The sequence below is a fragment of the Haliotis rubra genome, unplaced genomic scaffold (assembly GCF_003918875.1).
Source record: "Haliotis rubra isolate DU_JTF1 unplaced genomic scaffold, ASM391887v1 Scf280, whole genome shotgun sequence".
Lineage (NCBI taxonomy): Eukaryota > Metazoa > Mollusca > Gastropoda > Lepetellida > Haliotidae > Haliotis > Haliotis rubra.
This window is the reverse complement of record NW_025766892.1, coordinates 475,169-495,334: the sequence shown is the minus strand read 5'-3', so window position 1 is coordinate 495,334 and position 20,166 is coordinate 475,169. Positions and strand designations below refer to the sequence as shown.

General features: G+C 37.0%; 2 protein-coding genes across 2 annotated transcripts; one reads left to right on the top strand and one right to left on the bottom strand.

The window, feature by feature from the left end:
- Positions 1–3,655: 3,655 nt before the first annotated feature.
- Positions 3,656–12,567, bottom strand: LOC124281219 (ER membrane protein complex subunit 2-like). The gene is made up of 10 exons (XM_046717241.1): positions 12,485–12,567; positions 10,401–10,514; positions 10,081–10,145; positions 9,790–9,875; positions 7,522–7,579; positions 7,284–7,369; positions 6,612–6,753; positions 5,768–5,878; positions 5,180–5,284; positions 3,656–4,876 (listed from the first exon to the last, which is right to left on the bottom strand). Exons 1-10 carry the CDS (start codon positions 12,507–12,509, stop codon positions 4,784–4,786), a joined length of 885 nt encoding a protein of 294 aa, XP_046573197.1. The 5' UTR covers positions 12,510–12,567; the 3' UTR covers positions 3,656–4,783.
- LOC124281220 (33 kDa inner dynein arm light chain, axonemal) lies at positions 12,565–20,161 on the top strand. Its single transcript, XM_046717242.1, has 6 exons — positions 12,565–12,746; positions 13,972–14,114; positions 14,606–14,775; positions 15,141–15,319; positions 18,044–18,208; positions 19,393–20,161. Exons 1-6 carry the CDS (start codon positions 12,666–12,668, stop codon positions 19,426–19,428), a joined length of 774 nt encoding a protein of 257 aa, XP_046573198.1. The 5' UTR covers positions 12,565–12,665; the 3' UTR covers positions 19,429–20,161.
- The last annotated feature ends 5 nt before the right edge of the window (positions 20,162–20,166 follow it).

Here is a 20,166-nt window from a genome sequence, read left to right as displayed (position 1 = left end):
TCCCATATTGTTTTTCTGATAACATTGTTAGCACCGCCTGAACGCAACCACCCTCAAAACTCACATGCAAAATGCATGGAAAACATGTGCTATACACGTCGCACATGCGTTCTGATTGCGTTAAAACTGCCAGCAACGACAAATTGTTGACAGTAACATTTGAGAAATGGCTAGGCGTCACTTGACACCAATTGAAGTTGCTCAAATTGTTGGAATGGTGCAGGGGGGGGTCAGACCCAGAGTGCTGTTGCCAACCATTTCAATGTTCATCGAAGCGTCATCTCCAGAGCGATCACTCGTCACCAACAGACCGGATTGATGACTGAGAGACCACGCTCAGGTCGTCCAAGGGTGACAACTCCCAGAGGACCGATACCAGGCCACCCTAGCCCGGCGGAACAGGTTCACCACAGCCAGATCTCTCCAGAATGACCTCCAGAGAGTTGCTGGGAACAGAATCTCCACACAGACAGTGAGGAACAGACTCCATGCTGAAGGTCTCAGGTCCCGAAGACCAGTGCAACGTATCCCACTGCCTGCACACCATCGTCAACAGAGACTGAATTGGGCTAACCAACGACGTAACTGGAGAGTCAATCGCTGGCGTAATGTTCTCTTCACAGATGAGTCAAGATTCTGTCTGGACTTCAATGATGGTAGGGCTCGTGTGTGGAGAAACCGTAACGAACGATACGCCAACTGTACGATTGCTGAACATGATCAGTATGGAGGTGGGAGTTTGATGATCTGGGCAGGAATCCAAGTTGGACGACGAACTGATCTTGTGGTCATCAGACGAGGTACCATGACAGGTGTGAGGTACCGAGACGAAATTGTCACACCTGTGATCATTCCGTGGGCTCAGCAAGCAGGTCCTAACTTCATCTTCATGGATGACAATGCCCGTCCACATCGAGCAAGAGTTGTCACTGATGTTCTTCAGACCAACAACATCACCCATATGGACTGGCCTGCAAGGTCTCCTGACCTGAATCCTATTGAACATGCTTGGGACATCCTCGGAAGGCGTGTGTACGGCCTCCACGTTCGTCCTCAGACTCTGGATCAGCTTGAACAGGCATTGCGGAGAGAATGGCAGAACATTCCACAACAGACTCTAGACAGACTCATCTGGTCAATGCCTAGACGTCTTGAAGCGTGTATTCAGGTCAATGGTGGCCATACACGTTATTAAACTTTGGATCAGTGCTCAAAACTGACAGTAAAAGTGTTTTCAGACATTTTCATACCCTGATGCAACACATTTTGCACGGCTTTTTCAGTGACACTGTTTTTGATGATTTGCAAGTCAGTTATTGTTCAATGAATTTTGATTTCTTTGTTGGAAAAGTGTGTGGATATGCTTTATCTTTGTTATGTTTGATTCAGTTGTAATGATCATGAGTAAAGGCATATGTACTGACCAAAAATACACTTGTTGCTTAATTTTTTGTGAGGAGTATATTTGAAATATTTTCTTTCCAATAACATTGTGTGACTTTGGCATAACGATACTGTCTTTCATATAACAGGACTAAAAAGTAAATGTTTTATGATCTAAAGAGTAAGACATTGTCAGAAATCACTCAGAAATATCAAAATGTTCTCTTCAAATCACCTTCAGTGCAATGATTTTTGAGGGGAGACAGTCGAAAGGATATCAAGAGTATTGCAAAGTTACCCACAGATTTCACTTTTTCATCTGACACAGTGTAGAACAGGTTTATTTCATAAAATACAATTTTAGAACTGATTTTTTAAGTGAAACAAAATAACACATAAGGTAGATTTTACAATGCAATAATTTTACCAATGTATTTTTAAGAAAAAATTGGATATTACTGTTGTTACAGGAAAGACATTGTGTCTTCGTCCTAATTAGTTTAATTAGTCTTCATAAAACTATGTCACATAATTAAGCCTCAAATACTATTGATATGTGAACCGTAACAACGTATCTTGCCATTTGTGAAAATAAAGATTGACAATTTTGTATTTCAATTATGTCTTTTGTACACCAAATAGCTGCAACTTTTGAGAATGACTCAGGGATGTCCTGTGGCCATCGGTGAGGTAAAGGACCGTCCAAAGCCAGGAACACCAATAATCGTGATGACCGTGTCCTAATCCGTCTGACAATACACCAATAGAATGCAGAACTTAGCTGCCAATGGAGAGTGGAATTCCGACTCAGAATGATGCTGCGGGCTGCTGTCCCGAGAGAACGTCATTAGAAGTCAGATAGGCACAGACAGGAAAGTCTGGCGTGGATCCAACACCCAGAAAACAGCAACACGTTACCGACGCATATGGAGACGTCTTACGAGGCATCGCCATGAGATGATCCATGTAACTGAACCCTCAGTGGTGACGTAGTGATGTTGCTGGGTTGTTTCGTATGGCTGCAAGTTGGGTCTCATTCCCTTACCTGGGATACACAATGTCAACGTTATCAATAGGAAGCAACGGATACCGCCGTCGTGCCACATTTTGATAACCATCCCGTTTTTCGTCCGCCAACACAAATTTGTAGAACGCCATCGAAACATTACAAGGAGCCTGATATGAACCCCATCAAACATCTCGGGGCCTATCTTTGACGCCTGGTTCGACAAATATCCTCCGGTTAAATATCGGCATGAATCCGGTGACACTCCATGAGGAATGGCAGAGGATTCTGTTACTGACAATTCCATGTTCGACAGTCTGAGGACACTGGCAGATGTTACCAAACGAAGTTTGGCTGCTCCAGGTCTTGATGTAGTCGCCAGTGATGGTTTCAGAATAAAAAATCTTAAGGTACCATTTTAATATGCAGAATTTGGTTTTCAAATCACGTACAAGTAGTGTTTTCGTATAGACATAAAATAGTGGGTGGTGTTTGATTAATGTTTATTTGTATATTATTATTTCTAATTCTGGAATCAATCCATTAGTTGTATATCTTTTGAAGATCTTATCTGACAATGTTCTTGTTATAACTTTTTTTGACATGAAGTACTCACTGTGTGTTCCTTATACTGCAAATGAGGTGGTGTTAGGCTCACTTCTTTTAGTGGAGTCCCATCTGGATTTGAACCTACACCCTCAGTCATATACCTAATCGCCAGTAGACGAAGTCAAACCCACTCAGCCACCACGAATATTACCCCACAAGTACTCGAGTCTGTACTTAAGCGAGAAAGTATAATACTAAATACAGCACTTTACATCTGACCACTTTCTAAATGACATTGTGCATGAACTTAAACTTGTCAGAAGTGAATAAGATGAACAGTTATCAAGATTCCGTTTTTGTTGAAGAACGTTGGCTGAGTGGGCAAGACTGCTGACTTTGTGTGCTGGCAATATGGAGCCTGTGGGTTAAAATCCAAGATGTGAATCAACTCCCAAAAGATGCTAGAATCTGCCCTTCACTGAGAAAGTGTAATCCCAAACATCAATTCTCAATATCAAGCTATTGCATGAACCAAACTAACTGTTTTGAACTGTCACCTTGCATTTAGTCATCCCATTGTCTCAACGTTCCTCATGGTATTGAGCTTATACATCCACCTGTGTCAGTGTATCAAAATTTCTCACTGTATCGACATGTCTCATTGTATGGTGTTTGTGGTCCCAGAATAGTGAAGCTGAACAAATAACACAAGTCAAATTTGACATGGGATATTTCATAGATTTTTCAACACTGACATATTACAATGAGTGACATGAAATATTTACAATTTCATTTGCAATAAATACATCTGTACGCATGGTATGTAGCCTTATTTCATTAGAAAAGAGATCAACAGAACGTCAGTTGACATAGAAAATTCCTACAGCAAGCAAAGTGCCTGCTGGACAACCATGTGTATATTACAGGCACAAACCATTCACTCCACACGCTGTAGGGACTTCTTTGTTTCACCCAGATAACCCCCCACCACAGCTTACCCAAATCATATGCATTCATTCATTTGCATCATTCACATTACATGCAACATAAAGTTAACTTCCTTAATTCATACTTACAAAATAACAAAATTGAAATGCCCATAGAAGATACAAGTCCAGTAATGTAATGTTCTTTTCAAATAATCTCACTTGAGTGAGACCTTAATTTCTACCCATGTTTAAGGACTCGTCTTCTCATTATGTAGAGGGGAACAGGGCTTTCACAGAAAATAGTAATAGGGGCCAAGAAAAATCCATTTCAGAAAATGTTCAGATGTTATCAGATATTCTTCATAAATGATGTATACACATGCCTAGTAACAATCCACTTGAACTCTCTTACCCCTAGTTCCCAGGCCCCTTTCTTAGGAAACAAGGCAGCTTCCTTAATCCCTTACAGCTAAAATTCAGTCTGAGTCAGATAATCTAGTGATTGACATCTAGAGCATCCATTTACACTTTTAGGATACAATTACATCCATCAACCAGCAAGTCTGACCTACCAATCCCATTAGTCAACTCTTATTGACAAGCACCCTCGAGACAGGTACTGAAAGCTGTACCGCACTTTATATTGCACTTCATTCTGAAGCCAGTGTCCTCTCATTTTCAGCAATATTGACTCTGATTAATATAGAAATAACTGAATGTTGAAACTTATCATTTACATCCAAACTGTAACCATGGCAAACATCTACCCTAACTTGCCTTACCATTTCCTTGGACTCAATGACAAGAGACAAATTAATAAAACTTGTGGACCAAGCTGTTTCATTTACTGTCATCCTCCTGACAGAAAGGCTGCTCCAAGCTTGTCTATTCAGTTATTTGTTCTTGGTTGTGCAATTTAGCTGCCCACTGACGAGTTGAGGGACTCCAACATTTTCTCTATAGACTCTAGGATTCTCATGTCTCGTAGTTGCTCCTCAGACAGGTACGACTACAAAGAAAAAATCATTCACTTCAAAGCAAAGTAACAATCAACCCAGTGCAATGATATTAATCAAAGTGTAATCAACTAACCCACAAGTGTGGATATCATTAGATGTGAGGGTATTTTTAATCACAACAAAGTCTATCACTACAAAGCAATTTCTTAATTTCCCGGGAACACTCATGTTTGATATAATGAACTAAAAAACCCATCAACTATCCAAACCCATTTCTAATGCAAGTGAACCTTTAGACACCATATAAAAAAGCAGGGATCATCTGCATGAGTGTTTCAAAGGGTCTAACTAACCTTGTATTTAAACACTATCTGCTCGGCAGCCCATGCTGCGTACTTGCTGTTCATCTGTTTCTCCTTAAGGCCTTTCCCTGTACTCATGGCTAGACTGGTGGCAGCCTGCAGTGAGAGAACATACAGGTTGGGAGTTCAAGTTGGCTTACAACCTTGAGTAAGTTTGTTGTTCAGGAAAACAGTCCCCTATAGTGCAGCTATATGGCTGTGATCCATCAACAATTGAGTCTGGACAGGAAGATCTAATGGTTGATATGTTGAACATTGATATACATGTACACAACTGTCATACAATGACATGCATCAACCAATAAAGCAAGGTAGACCTCTATACCTTGCTCATCACCTCGAACAACTACAAGCATGTGTTTCTGAAGAGCAATTCTAACACAATTCTAATCCTAAATTTCTGTGGTTTTGAAAACACTACATGTATTCATTACATAAAAATTTATACCCATGAGAGATCACTAACAAGGTTTCACATTTTAAATTTCAGAGAATACAAAAAGGAAACATTTCATGAATATCTAAAGAAGGGAAATGGGGGTATTTCACCATTCTGCAGTAACATTATTATATCCTTACCAGGAACAAGCCATAAAGTGCCCGGGTGTTGTTAGGGTTGAGCTTCACAGCCTGGGAGAAATAGGCTCTTGATTGTTCCATGTTGTCGTTTCCACCTTGCGTATATCTTATCTGTAAGTGTGGACAAATCATCATCATCACCATCATCATCAAAATAGTTAAACATACTTCAAACAAGGATTGGCCTCAATTTGGAAATGGCGGAAAGCAGTCATATGGACAGCAGTTGAAACAGCAGACTGTCAGCCAGGCACAAATTTGTAGCATGTTCATCAAAACAGACAAAACTTTAAGAGGTGTAAAATGTACAAGCAACATCAACTGCTTTGAGAAATTCTTTGAATGCAAGGAATATAAGAGTTGCTTCCCTTAGTAGTGTATTTTGGAGCGAGTTGTTAATGCTGAAATTGGCTTAGTAACTTGCTGATAAGCTGATTATTCTTATTTCATGTATTCTTAAATATGGGATTATTTTTTCTGTAAACCAATAATGAAACCTTTAGAACCCAGTATCAGTTAACTATAATGAAATCAAATAACATGATCAGTGGACCTAACAGTCAAAAGACTTTTTACATCACTCACTCTTAGTCTTTTCACATAATTTCCATAAAGTGAGTGTGTGAGTGAACATGCTTTTAAGCCGCTTTTAGCAATATCATGGTGGGGGACACCAGATATTGGCTTCACACATTGTACCCATGTAGGGAATCGAACCCGGGTCTTCAGTGTGTAGACCCGGAAGCCTGTCAGTATATAGACGACCTTCGATTTTTTTCTCTCGGCTCTCATCCTACTCTTTCTTGACAACTAGCCAGTTGACAATGTTCCAGTGCCACATTACCTCTGCATATTTTTGATGGAAGAGATGATTGTGAGGATTTGACATGATGAGTTCTTCCACACAGAATGCTGCATTGTTGTAGTCATGTTCCTCGAGGTACAGATCACAGAGTTCCATCCACGCTTCATAGTCCGTCATAAACCTACAGACACCACCACATTTACAATACAGATACAACAGGACTTGGTACAAAGTAAGAAAATGTAAACCATGTTAATTTGTATTTGAGTCAAACTTTGGAAATTGTAACTATAAGTTGTATACATGTATTCATAACACTCATCCTATCTACATAAACAAGAACTTGGCAATTTTGTGGCAATACACGTTTCAATGAGAAGAGAGAAGTTCACATGGGCTAGTGTTTGTAAACTGGCCTTCCTTACTGACAAGACATCACCAACACTGCATTAATTCTCAAGGTAATTAAACACTTAAACGTATACCTTGATCTCCTCATAGGACAATATTCACACCAAAGCAAATGACAGTAAAACAAATTCCAATCCCAATCCAGAATGTCCGACTTCCCCAAATCTACAAAAGTAACTGTAACAAAATCCAATTTTTAAACACTATGACAATTTTCTCAATTTTACTGATCATGGCACTTAGATTGAAATACTAAATACATCCATGTCAGTAGTTATTTCTGATGGTACAGGCACTCACTTCTTGAGGTATTCATTGAGCTTCTCTATAGCTTCTGTAGTTTTCTGTTGAGCTTTAAGTATGGCTACTTGTCTCTTCCTGGCAAACTAAAACAACAACACAGAGTGAGAAGTATGTGCAAATCTAAAACACACTTGGTTGGGTGAGGAATGAAAACTCAATTGTTGTATAGAAATAATCACTGAAGAACAAACACACAAGATATCCAACCAACAACTCATATGATGTAAAGACTTACCATGTTTGTGCTGTCCTGTTCAATGATCTTTTGGTACATGTCGTCAGCCTTTTCATACCTGGAGTGAAGGTTGACAGTAAGAGAATGTATGTTTAACACAGCACTCAGTATTACACGTACATGTCGTCAGCCTTTTCATACCTGGAGTGAAGGTTGACAGTAAGAGAATATATGTTTAACTCAGCACTCAGTATTACACTAGCTAATTTAAAACAGCCATCATGATAATAGTCAAGACAGTCTAAAGACTGATATTATGACTGACTGAGTGAGTTTGGTTTTACGCCCCTTTTAGCAATATACCAGCAACATCATGGTGGGGGACACCAGAAATGGGCTTCACACATTGTACCCATGTGGGGATTCGAACCCGGGTCTTCGGCGTAACGAGCCAACGCTTTAACCACTAGGCTACCCCACCGCCCGACTGATATTATGAGTAATGCTCTATGTTATGCAGGTAAGATGACCACTAGCAATCAATCACTGAACCCGACATACTGATTGAGGCACCTTTTATGACCAGCAAATGCAGCTTTAACGCAGAATCCCTACAGGGTAAAGGTGATTATAACAACATACAATCAACCAAGCCACCGAGCCCGACCACCCAATCCATTCTGTGTCTTATGGTCAGCATACATTGCTGGGGAGGACATTTCTTGACAATGGATCAGATTTGTGTATCACCATACCCCTTGTATATATTTACAAAACACATCTATGCTATAGACTAGGGCAGTTCTATTACAATATGAACAAAATGTCCTTCTGATACTTATTGCCACATACCAACACTTAGACAATGACTAGTTCAACTCAACAGACCCGGTAAAACGTTTGTTTTTAAACGGTTGTGTGCGCTTTGAGCATGCCCCTTTGTGGTATGGAGTTTTACGCAGTAGGGCTGCAACGAATACACTATGTGGCGAATATGATATGTATCATGAATATTGGGAAACGAATAATTATTCACAAATACAATATTGTAGTTAAGTGATTGATGTACAATATGGAACGCCCATGTTGACAGTTTTGATTTGTCACGGCAATAATCAGTGATCTCATGACACTCAAATTCGGTATGTAATGGTTATAATCGACAGTACCATGTGCAGTCTTGGCAAACTAACATGACTTGCACTACTGCAATGCTAGCACATGTTTCATTCTTGCATATCTCACTTTGGAAAGGACATAAGGGTTCAAGTAAAACATGCTCCCTTAAAAAAATCGTAAATATTCGGTTCTGGTGACCACGAATAACGAATTGAATTCATGAAGGGCTACGGTTCGATTCACCGAATATGCGAGTGAATCGTTACAGCCTTATTGCGCAGGATAAGTACCCTCCTTATTATTATTATTATCAAACATATTCACCCTGCAAATCAGTCATGTTCATAAAGGACAAAGCAAACAAAAGCGAAAAGAAGGTGAATACTGCCTTTTGCTACATCAGCAAATATGTAGCCAAATCAACAACAACCATCATGAAGTTGATCTGCATGATTATTGTTTCTATACTAGAATCGCCATATATACTACCCATCAAAAGTTTAGACTCACATACTGAAGATGAATTTCTCCACTAACTTGGGGGAACCAACTGCAAACCTTATGCAGATGAACTGCATGAGGATCATATACGCATCAAATTGCTGAAAAGCATGTCCAAATATCGTGGATGTGAACAGGTGCACTTTGGTGTAAAGTTTTGTTAAGAATTCGGCGAGTTTCATAATTTACTGAACTCATGACCATAAATTTTTCAATGTTATGAATTTGTTTTACAATACATCAGTTCATGTGCAAACAGTACCTTTAAACAGTATGGAATATTTTGCAAAATCTAGTTTAGAACAGTTGACTGAAGTAAGTGGCTACATTGACACTAGTGAGTCTAAACTTTTGATGGGTAGTATATATGGGGATTCTAGTATAGACACAATAATGCAGTAGTATACATTGTATATGACAATACTTTCACTGACTAAGGTGTATGTATTTTTTACGGACATACCTGAATTTCTATCACTTCTATCATATATCACTGATTTTTTCTAAACATCCATTTTCATCTTTTTTATTGCAATATATGAAGTGAAGGAGGTACACAAAACACACAGCTCTGGATCTGCTGGACCAAGCCATATTTTGTACTGTCAGAATTTGCTAAATACAGAACAGAAAAGTTACGACAAAAACACCCAACAACAATAAGGGTGAGAACTTAGTTTTCTGTGTAGTAGGTAGAATGATTTTTACCGTTCTTCTGCTTCGTAGTACATCCCCCATAACCTCTGAACACGGATACTGTGGGGAAACTTTGACTCCAAGGTTTCAATACAAGCCTAAAACAAACAAAGGACTTGTTTCAACATACACCTGAATATGCTGATTTTTACCATCTCTGGTAAATATTACCAAATATACATTGTCTTAGTATTTCCAGGAAACTGTTAGTTCTTTGATAAGGTCACTGTTTTACTTTATTGGATCATTTTCAAGATTTATGCTTAAGATATGTTCAAAATACAACCAAGGACAACGACTCACGTCAGCAAGATCTAATCTTTGGCAGTCTAAGGCAGCTATGCACACTTGTTCATGTACCATCCAAGCTGAAATAATGCAACAGTATACATAGAAAAAACATGACATCACTCTGAACACAATCAAATACCTTCCAATGTCACTCACAAATGAGGATACATGAGAGTTGTTCATCCCTGGAAACTACATTACCATTCTGAAATCAATTAGATATTAAATTAAATGTAGTAGGAGAGTGAGATCACTAATAATGTAATCATTTTTCAACACTTGACAGGGTTACTGGTTTCAAGATAATGAATGTTATATGGACAACAACCTACATTCATCTCCAAGCTTGTCACTCTGTTCCATGAGGACTCTCTCCCAGAGTTGAACCACAGTGTCTCCATCTCTAACCTGCTCCTCACGTAATTTGCGTAGAATACTGCGTGCTTCTATAAACCAAGAACATATACATAAGCTAACGGACACCAGGGAATGGCACAATGATTATATTCATAAAAACCTACATGCACTATATGTGATTCTTCACTTGCAAAGAAAGATAGTTTATAGGTAGCATCTGTGGCTTATGAGAAATCTCAGAGTTCTAGTGTAAGGAATTCAAGAAGATTCTAAAGTCATCGATATTACTTTTAGACGGGACTAAAACAGTCAGCTGGCCATATGTTGTCATATGAATAATACTTTTCTTTCTCTCAGTGAGGTGGTGTACTAAGTTCCACAGCCCAAACCGATATGCTCAATGCAACTTCTATGTATGGTATTCCTTGGTCCTGTAGACCCTACTTAATGGTTTTCCCATACAATCAACTGCTTATCCTCAAATTCATCAAAACAAAACATCACAAGAAGCAACAAGATATGTGATTCGTTTTCACAAAACACCAATAGGCAAACTAAGAGAAAAACTAGTAAGTAATGTTCATTCAGGTATAAAACTTTGTATGGTTTTAACTCCTGTATTATTTGTCACATGTGTCTATGAGTGCTCCTTCTTGTCCCTTCACTGGGTGAAAAAAGTTGCCTCATGTTCAACTTCTAAATGCCAATTAACATTTAAACTACCTTCTACATACATAATACACATCCATCATAAATATGAAACTACCGACCTATGCAAGTAGTTTGGTAATGATAAATAGTTGGTACTTTCCCTTTCACTCACTTAACTAATCAGCAACATTCACTACAGAAAATAAGGAGATTACCACTGTTAGTTAATTGGTGCTTTCAATGTGGAGCTGGTCACTTAACATGCCCTATTAGTATACATATTGTTACCTGGATTAAATACCTCCGTAGAGATGGAATTAACTTGGCACACTGCAGTGATTTATGAATTAAGAGGAATTAAATAATACTATGTGATACAGCTACTCCGTTTAACAAAATGCATGTGTGTGCGATGAATCTATCACTGAAACATACGTTTTACAAGTGAGTAACTTCAAATCCACATGACATCTTATAGCATGATGACTTGACCATTAAGTTTGAAATTGTATCAAATCATGAACATACAAAACAAACATAGTCCAACTAAAATAAACACCATAAATGTGAACATTATTGTAGAGTGGCTCCTAAGGATCATGTAACAATGTAAGTTAGGATACAGTGATTACATTATCTTGTATACAGATTGTTGTTCAGCGACTTTAAGATCAAGTCATATAATTTATAAAGTGTTTTTCAAATGATTTTGGGCACAGCATTACAGCAAACATAGTATGTCAGTGTAAAGTGGACAAGGAATTTTCATTTCAAAACAAATATCTGATGTTTTGATACAAAAATGAGTTCATTTTCGGGTAATGAAAATAACGTAACAGTCAATTGTAGACTAAAGCCGGCTATCATGCAAACGAGACTTGAAAAATATTTCATTATTCATAATCATATTTCTGATACTAACTGACCCATTTTCACAGGTCATGGATAACCGTTTCATTTGTCACTATATGGACTAGTGATCGCCGGGTACATGTGTTGACATATGATGACCACAGTGCGGTAGCGTTTCTGCTTCTGATGCAGTTCACATTAAAACAACAGCAGGAAAGATTTCCGCCCGTCACCCCCGTATTGTTTAAAATCAGTACATGCCTAAGAATATACGCCTATGTTTTTTTACAAACAGCCTATGCCTAACCCTAAAATCTAACCCCAAACCTAACCCTCGAAATAATCCTAATAAATAGAATACATTTAAAGCGGGGGTTACGTGCGGAACTCTTACCCATGCAATTTCGTGATACAGTTAACGATATTTTTCTTTTCACAAACTATTTTAACAACGTAAACCCTATAGTGTCTGGGTCAAGTCAAGCGTATTCTGGCCCATGCCATACAAAATTCATTTGGCATTGAAGGCAGTGACTGAAGCTTTCCCTGAACACACCTTCCCAATTTATGTGCCGCGCCATCTTGGAAATGCTAAATCCCGTTGTTGTAACGTGATTATCGCAAACTACCGCGCATGCGCCTTGCGATGTTGCTATAGCTACAAATCAAGCGTCTTTACCAAACCTCCACACTGGTTTGCGGAGTTAGAGTTCCACACTTGTTACACAGCCGTCAAAATGATTCCACCAAACGCTTCTCTCGTAAAATATGATAACCCAGTGCTTGTAAGCAGAAACACAGACAAGAAAACTCCACGGGTAAGTAAAATGAAAAAGATGCCCACGTTTGTTATTTTATTTTGTTTTATGTTTGTGCAAGTGTCATTTTGAATTAATAATATGTAGCCCCAAACCATGATTTTTATTTATTAAATTGTCGACAAACAGACGACGAGGGGCAGAAAAGAGACAATTCTGCCACTGCCACCGAATTCTGACAATTTCAACTTCATGGCAATATGAATATACGATATATTTATATGGTATTTTAGAGTTTAGGTAGATCTACCCATATATACAGGTGCCCCAAAAAATGAATCCAATTAAGATGAAAATTGAGAAGAGCGGATGGAAAAATGAAACCGTTTCTCCCATTTTGGAATAAATTATGTTATTCTAGACATAAAACACACATTTGTGCCAAAGTAATTTGAACTGAAATCTTATCACAGTTCCAATTAAGATAATGTCAATGAAATAGAAGATATGACCCCATTTTATTTTGTTACCACTGTGTTATCAATATCCAATAGACAAGGTGAGATTGTTGGCATGATCATGCTGTGTAATAAAGGCAAATCTTGTTATACTTATCGTTCCATCTATTTAATTATTCATGATCTTGCACATGCACAGAATTGAAATATAAATAAATGACTAGCTATTGACACATTAAGCCTACACTCTACAAGAAATGAAACCTGTGTAAGTTACTCAGTGCGACCAAACTGACTCTATTACCATGCTTACTCATTGTAGTTGTGCAACTTTGTTTGAATATTTTTGGGAGTTTCTAAATTTTGAACATATCACTGTTTATATTAAGTAATGGAAACTTGGTATAAGTAAACTTATACTAGTGCTTACTATAACTTGCAATACTGTATATATTGATTTGGCAGTTTCACCAATTTTTATCTCTCATATGTATTTTCATATTTATGATGATTAGAAAATCAGTATTTGTCTAATTTGTGTAATCATACAATGATTAAGCATTGGTGTTCTTGCCATCAGTCACTAGTTTGTTTAAGATTTGATTTTTTAAAGGGTAGTTGATATATTTTTGCCTTATGTAAAACAATGTTCACACCTCATTCAAGATTTCCATATAAGGTATGTATTTATATTCATGCAGTTAAAGCTGTGATTTGTTAGTCAAGTTATCAGCTGGCAACAAGGTTCTATTACAACCGTCCATCAGCTCATTCATGTAATTGATGATATGTTGTTTAGAATATTGACATGTACTTTTATGAACTAGGCGCGAGCACTGAAGGTGAGCCCTACCCCGCCTACAGGCACAGGGCCAGTGCCAAATCCTCCTGCCAAACAGAAACTTGCTCCAGTAGATGCCAAGGCTGCTCAGCAGACAGATGAAATTCTCAACAGTATTCTTCCACCAAGGTACACAATATACACATCTGAATCTTTATTCTCTTAATTCATCTTAGTCAGCCATGTGTAGACCAGTCTTCTAAGGCACAACAGCTTGCTGCTAAGAATGTTATGATTCTTGGTTTGTTATTTACTATACCATGCTACATCGTTTCTTCTTATCATCTTATGTTTTACCTTTTCACTAACATGGGCAGAATCAGGTGACAATGGTGTTTGATCATATTTTCAATTAAAGAGTTTGACTTTTATCTCAAATTTTAAAGTTAGTTACTGGCAACATCAGAAAGTATTTTTTGAAATATGTTTCTGTAAAATGTCCCAACTTGACAGTTAGCTAGTGTATCAAAACATTTAGTGCTTCCTGTAAATTGTCATGCTGTTAGGTGTGACTTTTCTTACTACACTTACTACTGGATAGTGTAAATTGTGTGTGCTGTTTTCACACATAATTTTGTTATGACATATGTCAACAGCATATATCATATTTCTTTTATTAGAGAATGGACGGAGAGTGGGCAGCTGTGGGTTCAACAAGTGTCGAGCACTCCCGCCACTCGCCTGGATGTGGTCAACTTACAAGAAGAGCTGGACAGGCGACTTCAGCAGAGACAAGCCCGTGAGACTGGCATCTGTCCAGTGAGGAGGGAACTCTACTCACAGTGTTTTGGTAGGCCGAGTTAAAATGCCATATCTCTCTGGGTGCAAAATTACCAATGCCTATGTAAAGTAATATTCATAGACTCTATGTTATGTCTTGTCATCTGGCTGTGGTTGCTATCTGCACAACCAGATATGTTACAAAACATGGTTTCAAAACCAGTGGAGCGATTAAAAAACATACGTCATTTTTTCTGTGAACTAACTTTTTTTGTTTTGTATGAATGCACTGAAGCCAGTAGAATTGTACCATTTTGTTTTTCCTCTTCTCAAACTGTCAAAGTCACTTGACTATTAACCAATGTCTCATTAAACCTGATAGATTACCAGGAACTTTGAAAGTTGCTATGAAATTAGTTTGTTATTTTTTGTCAGATGAATTGATTCGTCAAGTAACCATCAACTGTGCCGAGCGTGGTCTTCTGTTATTGCGTGTGAGAGACGAGATCCGCATGACCATTGCTGCATATCAGACTCTGTATGAGAGTAGCGTAGCTTTTGGCATGCGCAAGGCACTGCAGGCAGAACAAGGCAAAGCTGACATGGAGAAAAAGGTAAGGAATTATCAAGAAAGTTTAAAATAACTGTTAGTAATTCTTCGATTTGATAATTTCTACTAAACATCATACCTTAAGAAATTCATAGGCTAAAATCTTAAAACAAATCATTAGATTACAGACAAATTCTTATGTAAAAATTACCATGGGATGTTCACCCATATCAAAATGCAAAATATATCATTCCTTTCATTTCAAATAAGGACAGGCATCCTTTGAAAAAATACACTTGTGTAATTGGGTGTAGGAAATTAGAATAAAATATTTTAATCATGTATTCCTATTACCATAATAACATGTACGATGTAATGAAAACATGAACAGTAATGGTGATTAATACAAGCCCTCCTGATGGCTAACTGCTAAGGTTCAGCACCGTCATCTTGCATATTTCATATACCTTTTCCAACCTAAAATTGAGTGAACACTTTATATATGAAGCACTAAGCAATTTTGAGCAGCACACTACATTTGGAATCACAGGCCAGCATGTTTCTTAAACACATCTTAAAAATCTAGCTGTATTTTCAAACAGAGATCCAGTCTTTTTTGAGAGATTGTAACAGTTCTGAGACCACAGTTCATTTCACTGTTTGGAAATACGCAGTGTGTTTAGAACATGCATGGTTTTACAATTGAAGATTTGAAGTAAAGTCACAATTGTTGTGCATTTTTGTGCTGCTTACCGTCTTGGGCACATTGGTGTATATAATGTGTTTGATCAATTTTTATGCAGGTTTATTTTGTAGGTCCTACGCTAGTTCAGTAAATATTTCATAACAGTCAGTATCCATTAAGTTTAAGTCAGTCAAGTGGGACGGAGTAAACAAATTCCATTATTGCTTTAAATAATCACATTATTTGTAAGTTTTAAATGTTGTTGCGTTTGTTGTGTGTTATTTAATGTATATACTGTAAAGTGAAATATGGCTAACATGTCACCTGCATGCAAGTGGTGATACATAGAGCCTTGTCGCCTTGAAAAGTATTATGTAAATTTGTAATATTTTACTAATATGGACATCCAATATTTGCAGTGTCATGGGGTAATGATAGCATGATGTTTTTTAAAGGTTCAACACCTTCCTTTTATATTTACACTTTACATATACATCTTTATATTGTACAAGTTTGAGTGCATCATTGTCATAAGCATGCTTTATTACCTCCTACAAAGTACATCAACCTCACACAATGAATTAATATTCACATCAATCTTTAAAATATTTCTACTTTTGACAAACCTGTATTTTCTACTGTTTTTTGCAAGAAACCATATCTTACAAATGCATTTCAGGATTTTTATCAGTCAAAATTAATACTGACTCACTGATTACAATAAGTTATAAAAGGTTGCTCGTAAATATGCAGAATTATATTTTTTCAATCAGACGCATTAAAATCAGAATTAGAATTTATTATTGAAATGGAAACATGCATGTTTACACAGATCTTTAAATTCAACTTAATATTATATATCAAATAGGCTGACTCAGAGGATGAGGTAAGCTTTCATTATCACTGATAATGAACTACATAATGGAATGGTGAATGACAGACTTTCAAAAAATGCATGTCATTTGAAGTCTTGGGAAATGAATGCAAATTTGTTTTTTAGACATTTTGGACACACAGGTTTTACTGCCAATATCTACCAACCAGCAACTAGTTCACATTGGCTGTTTTTGATATGGGTGTGTGGTAGGCAAATCAAGTTTTGGAGGCTTCATCGAGTTTGTGAGTCCAGTGGAATTATAATGAATGCATTAGTTACATAAAGCTGCAAGTTGCAACAATGACTTCATGCATCTGACTGTCACAAACATTGGTTTCTTGTGACTGAATTACTAGGATTTGATTCATTTATCTATAGATTTGTGAAAATGCATGGAAATATATCTCAGTTTAAGTAAGTTTGAACAGAGAAATGGAACTTAGAATGCTTCACATTGCAAATGGTACTGAAGGTTTCACATAGCATTGTTTCACAGCATGTGTGCAAGTGGGAATGTAAATGTATACCCTTCACTCCCTCTGTATGTTGATTTTGGTTGTGCTTGCATGGTTATGTTTGGGTTTTTCACCATATTTTACAAATGAAATGTTGATTAGAATATCATGTGGTTAACCGATATGTTCCATAAAATCATTTCATCAGCATCTACACATTAATCAAACTTTATGACAGTTTGTACCTCATAAAACTATCCTGTTTCGTAAATATAAAATGTGAAGTATGCCATGACTGAAGAACACTCGGTCTTATTGTATGTGATGCTACAGAAAAGCAGATTAATGAATTACCAATATGGTCATGCCTTGTTTGTGTGTTGGATGTCAGCAATATACCAGCTGTATGACGGTGATCTGGTCATACTGATTGTACAAGTCAGCTCAGTTCTTTCTGTAACTGAAGACATGATTCATGTCCTTCATCGAAACATTCAAATGGAATTGTCTTTGCTTTGGTTCAAAACTAAATAATTTCAATTTAGAAAACTGACAGGACAATATTTTTCCACAATGGCATTTTATCATACATGTGTACCGACTGGAACTAAACTGACACATAGCTTCTGAACCAAGCAGTTTGTGCTGATAAAGGTTTCCAGAACAGATATGCTTTGCTGATGTACTGAGTAAATAAACAGCTGTGAGGTAAGTATGGTGCTGACTATACCGTGCCCTGATATGGTAATCAGAAAGTGTGTCTGTGTTCAGATTACAGACCTAGAGCAGGAGAAACGTGACCTTGAGCGTAACGTTAATGAGCTGAAGGCCAAGTGTGAGCAGATTGAAAAGCGAGCAGCTGAGCAGAGGCAAGTGGAAGAGAAGAAGCATACGGAAGAAATCCAGTTCCTCAAGAGGACTAACCAGCAGCTGAAGGTGGGTATACTATACAAAGGATTGGTTAAGCATTTTAAGCACGTCGGAGATATTCGTGTCTCAAACAGAAATATACCGTTATAAAACACACTTGAGTTGATATGGATGTGCAACTTCTTTATTATGTACACACGACGTTTCTGGGCTAACATCATGTGTAAATAATACAGAAGTTGCACATCCATATCAAGTGTGTTGTATTACCCTAACAACTTATAAATGCCTATCAAACATCAAATTTACTGTTGTATTTATCAAATATTACCTTTCTGATAATATCCTTGAGAAAAATATGGACACATATTCCCATGAAGAACTACCCCATAATGTATTGATAACTAACCCCCCCCTTTTATTTTATGTGTCCACAAATCCTTTGCCTAAACACATTTGAAATTGATTTCTTTCCCTGCAATGAGAGACGTGCCATCAATTATTTCTTCAGTAAGTCTAATCAGAAGGGTGTTGGGCGATGACATCAAATATTAATGGCAGTGTAATCTGGTGCTATTGTATCATGTCAGTACAGGCAAAACCAGACTGAAGATTACTGCTTGTTCCAAAGAAAATAAACATGTCTACAAGCCTGATTGCGTTCCAAAATCTTTTTTAATTTTCCATACATTTTTAATTTTTTTTTATTTTAGCAAGAAAATAGCATTTTCAATACATATATTTTTTACTTTTGGTTTTGTTTTTAGATATATATTCATTTTCCAGATCAATCATTGACTGATTATTTTATTAACTGCTTCAGCAAAGAGCAGTCATCGGTGATAGGAAACTTCTTGCTCAGTTTGTAGATCTGGTCATGCTTATAGGACAACAAATCATTAAATGTAGTATGTACATTTAATATTGTAAGACAACACATCAGTCATGTTCACCAGTAATTGATTGGTAAACGTCAAGGAAATACACAAAATCAAATAATTATTACAGAATTGTTTCCTAAGTCTGACTATTGATTAGTTTTGACAACTTCATACAAACACAATTGATCAATAATAAAATCAATCATAGTTTCTGACTTGCTTGTCCTAAAGTACTTTGATGAGCTAGTTATTCAAATTCATGATTACCAGATAAACTTTTCAGACAATGATTTTATTTTCCTGTAGGATGATTGTATCTATGCTGATGATTGTGCAAATGCGTTAACCAGACAATCTTTCGTTTTTCAGACTCAACTGGAAGGAATCATTGCCCCAAAGAAATAGAGTCCCAAACAAAACATTTTGTCTGCATCCAAGTGTACATATTTAACTCTGAAAATCTATATGGTATATATAGCAATAATTGTATGTTGTGTCCAGTGTATATGAAGGGAGGATTCAACACAAGAATACAACCCTTGTAAATATATCGGTTACATGTAGGTACTGTTGATACTGCCTTGCACACTTAAACAGCTGTGATATCTGGGTTGACCATGGTGGGAAGTGTTCCCTGGAACTAAGAATCTGTAAATTGTAAATAAACATTTCCTTCCTATCACCTATCTCTAAATGTAAGAAAATGAATTTGCATTTATTTGTGATGATTAGCGTTTTTGATTTCATGCACTAAATGACCTCTATACAGAACATGTTGACTTTAATATTTGTGGACTGAGTTAATATTTTCTGTCACTTTACAAACCTTTTGTTCTGATGACAGTTTCCATGTTCCATCAAGCATTATTTACAGCATTACAATCCTTTTTATCAATTGTCTCCTTCTGATTATGTAAACGAGTTTGTGCTTGTTTTACAGACGTGGAAAATTTATCATTCAAACTTTTTGTGGTCTTGTTTATTGTATCAGAGTGAAATCAATTCTAAATTCAATAACTGAATTGTGTTACAATATCTGTGTTAAAAATTGTCACTTGGTAGTTCTAAAGTTTCATGGACAATTTGTCATATCATTTGTTAAATGAAAAACATCACTGAATAAAGTTTAATAACATTACCATC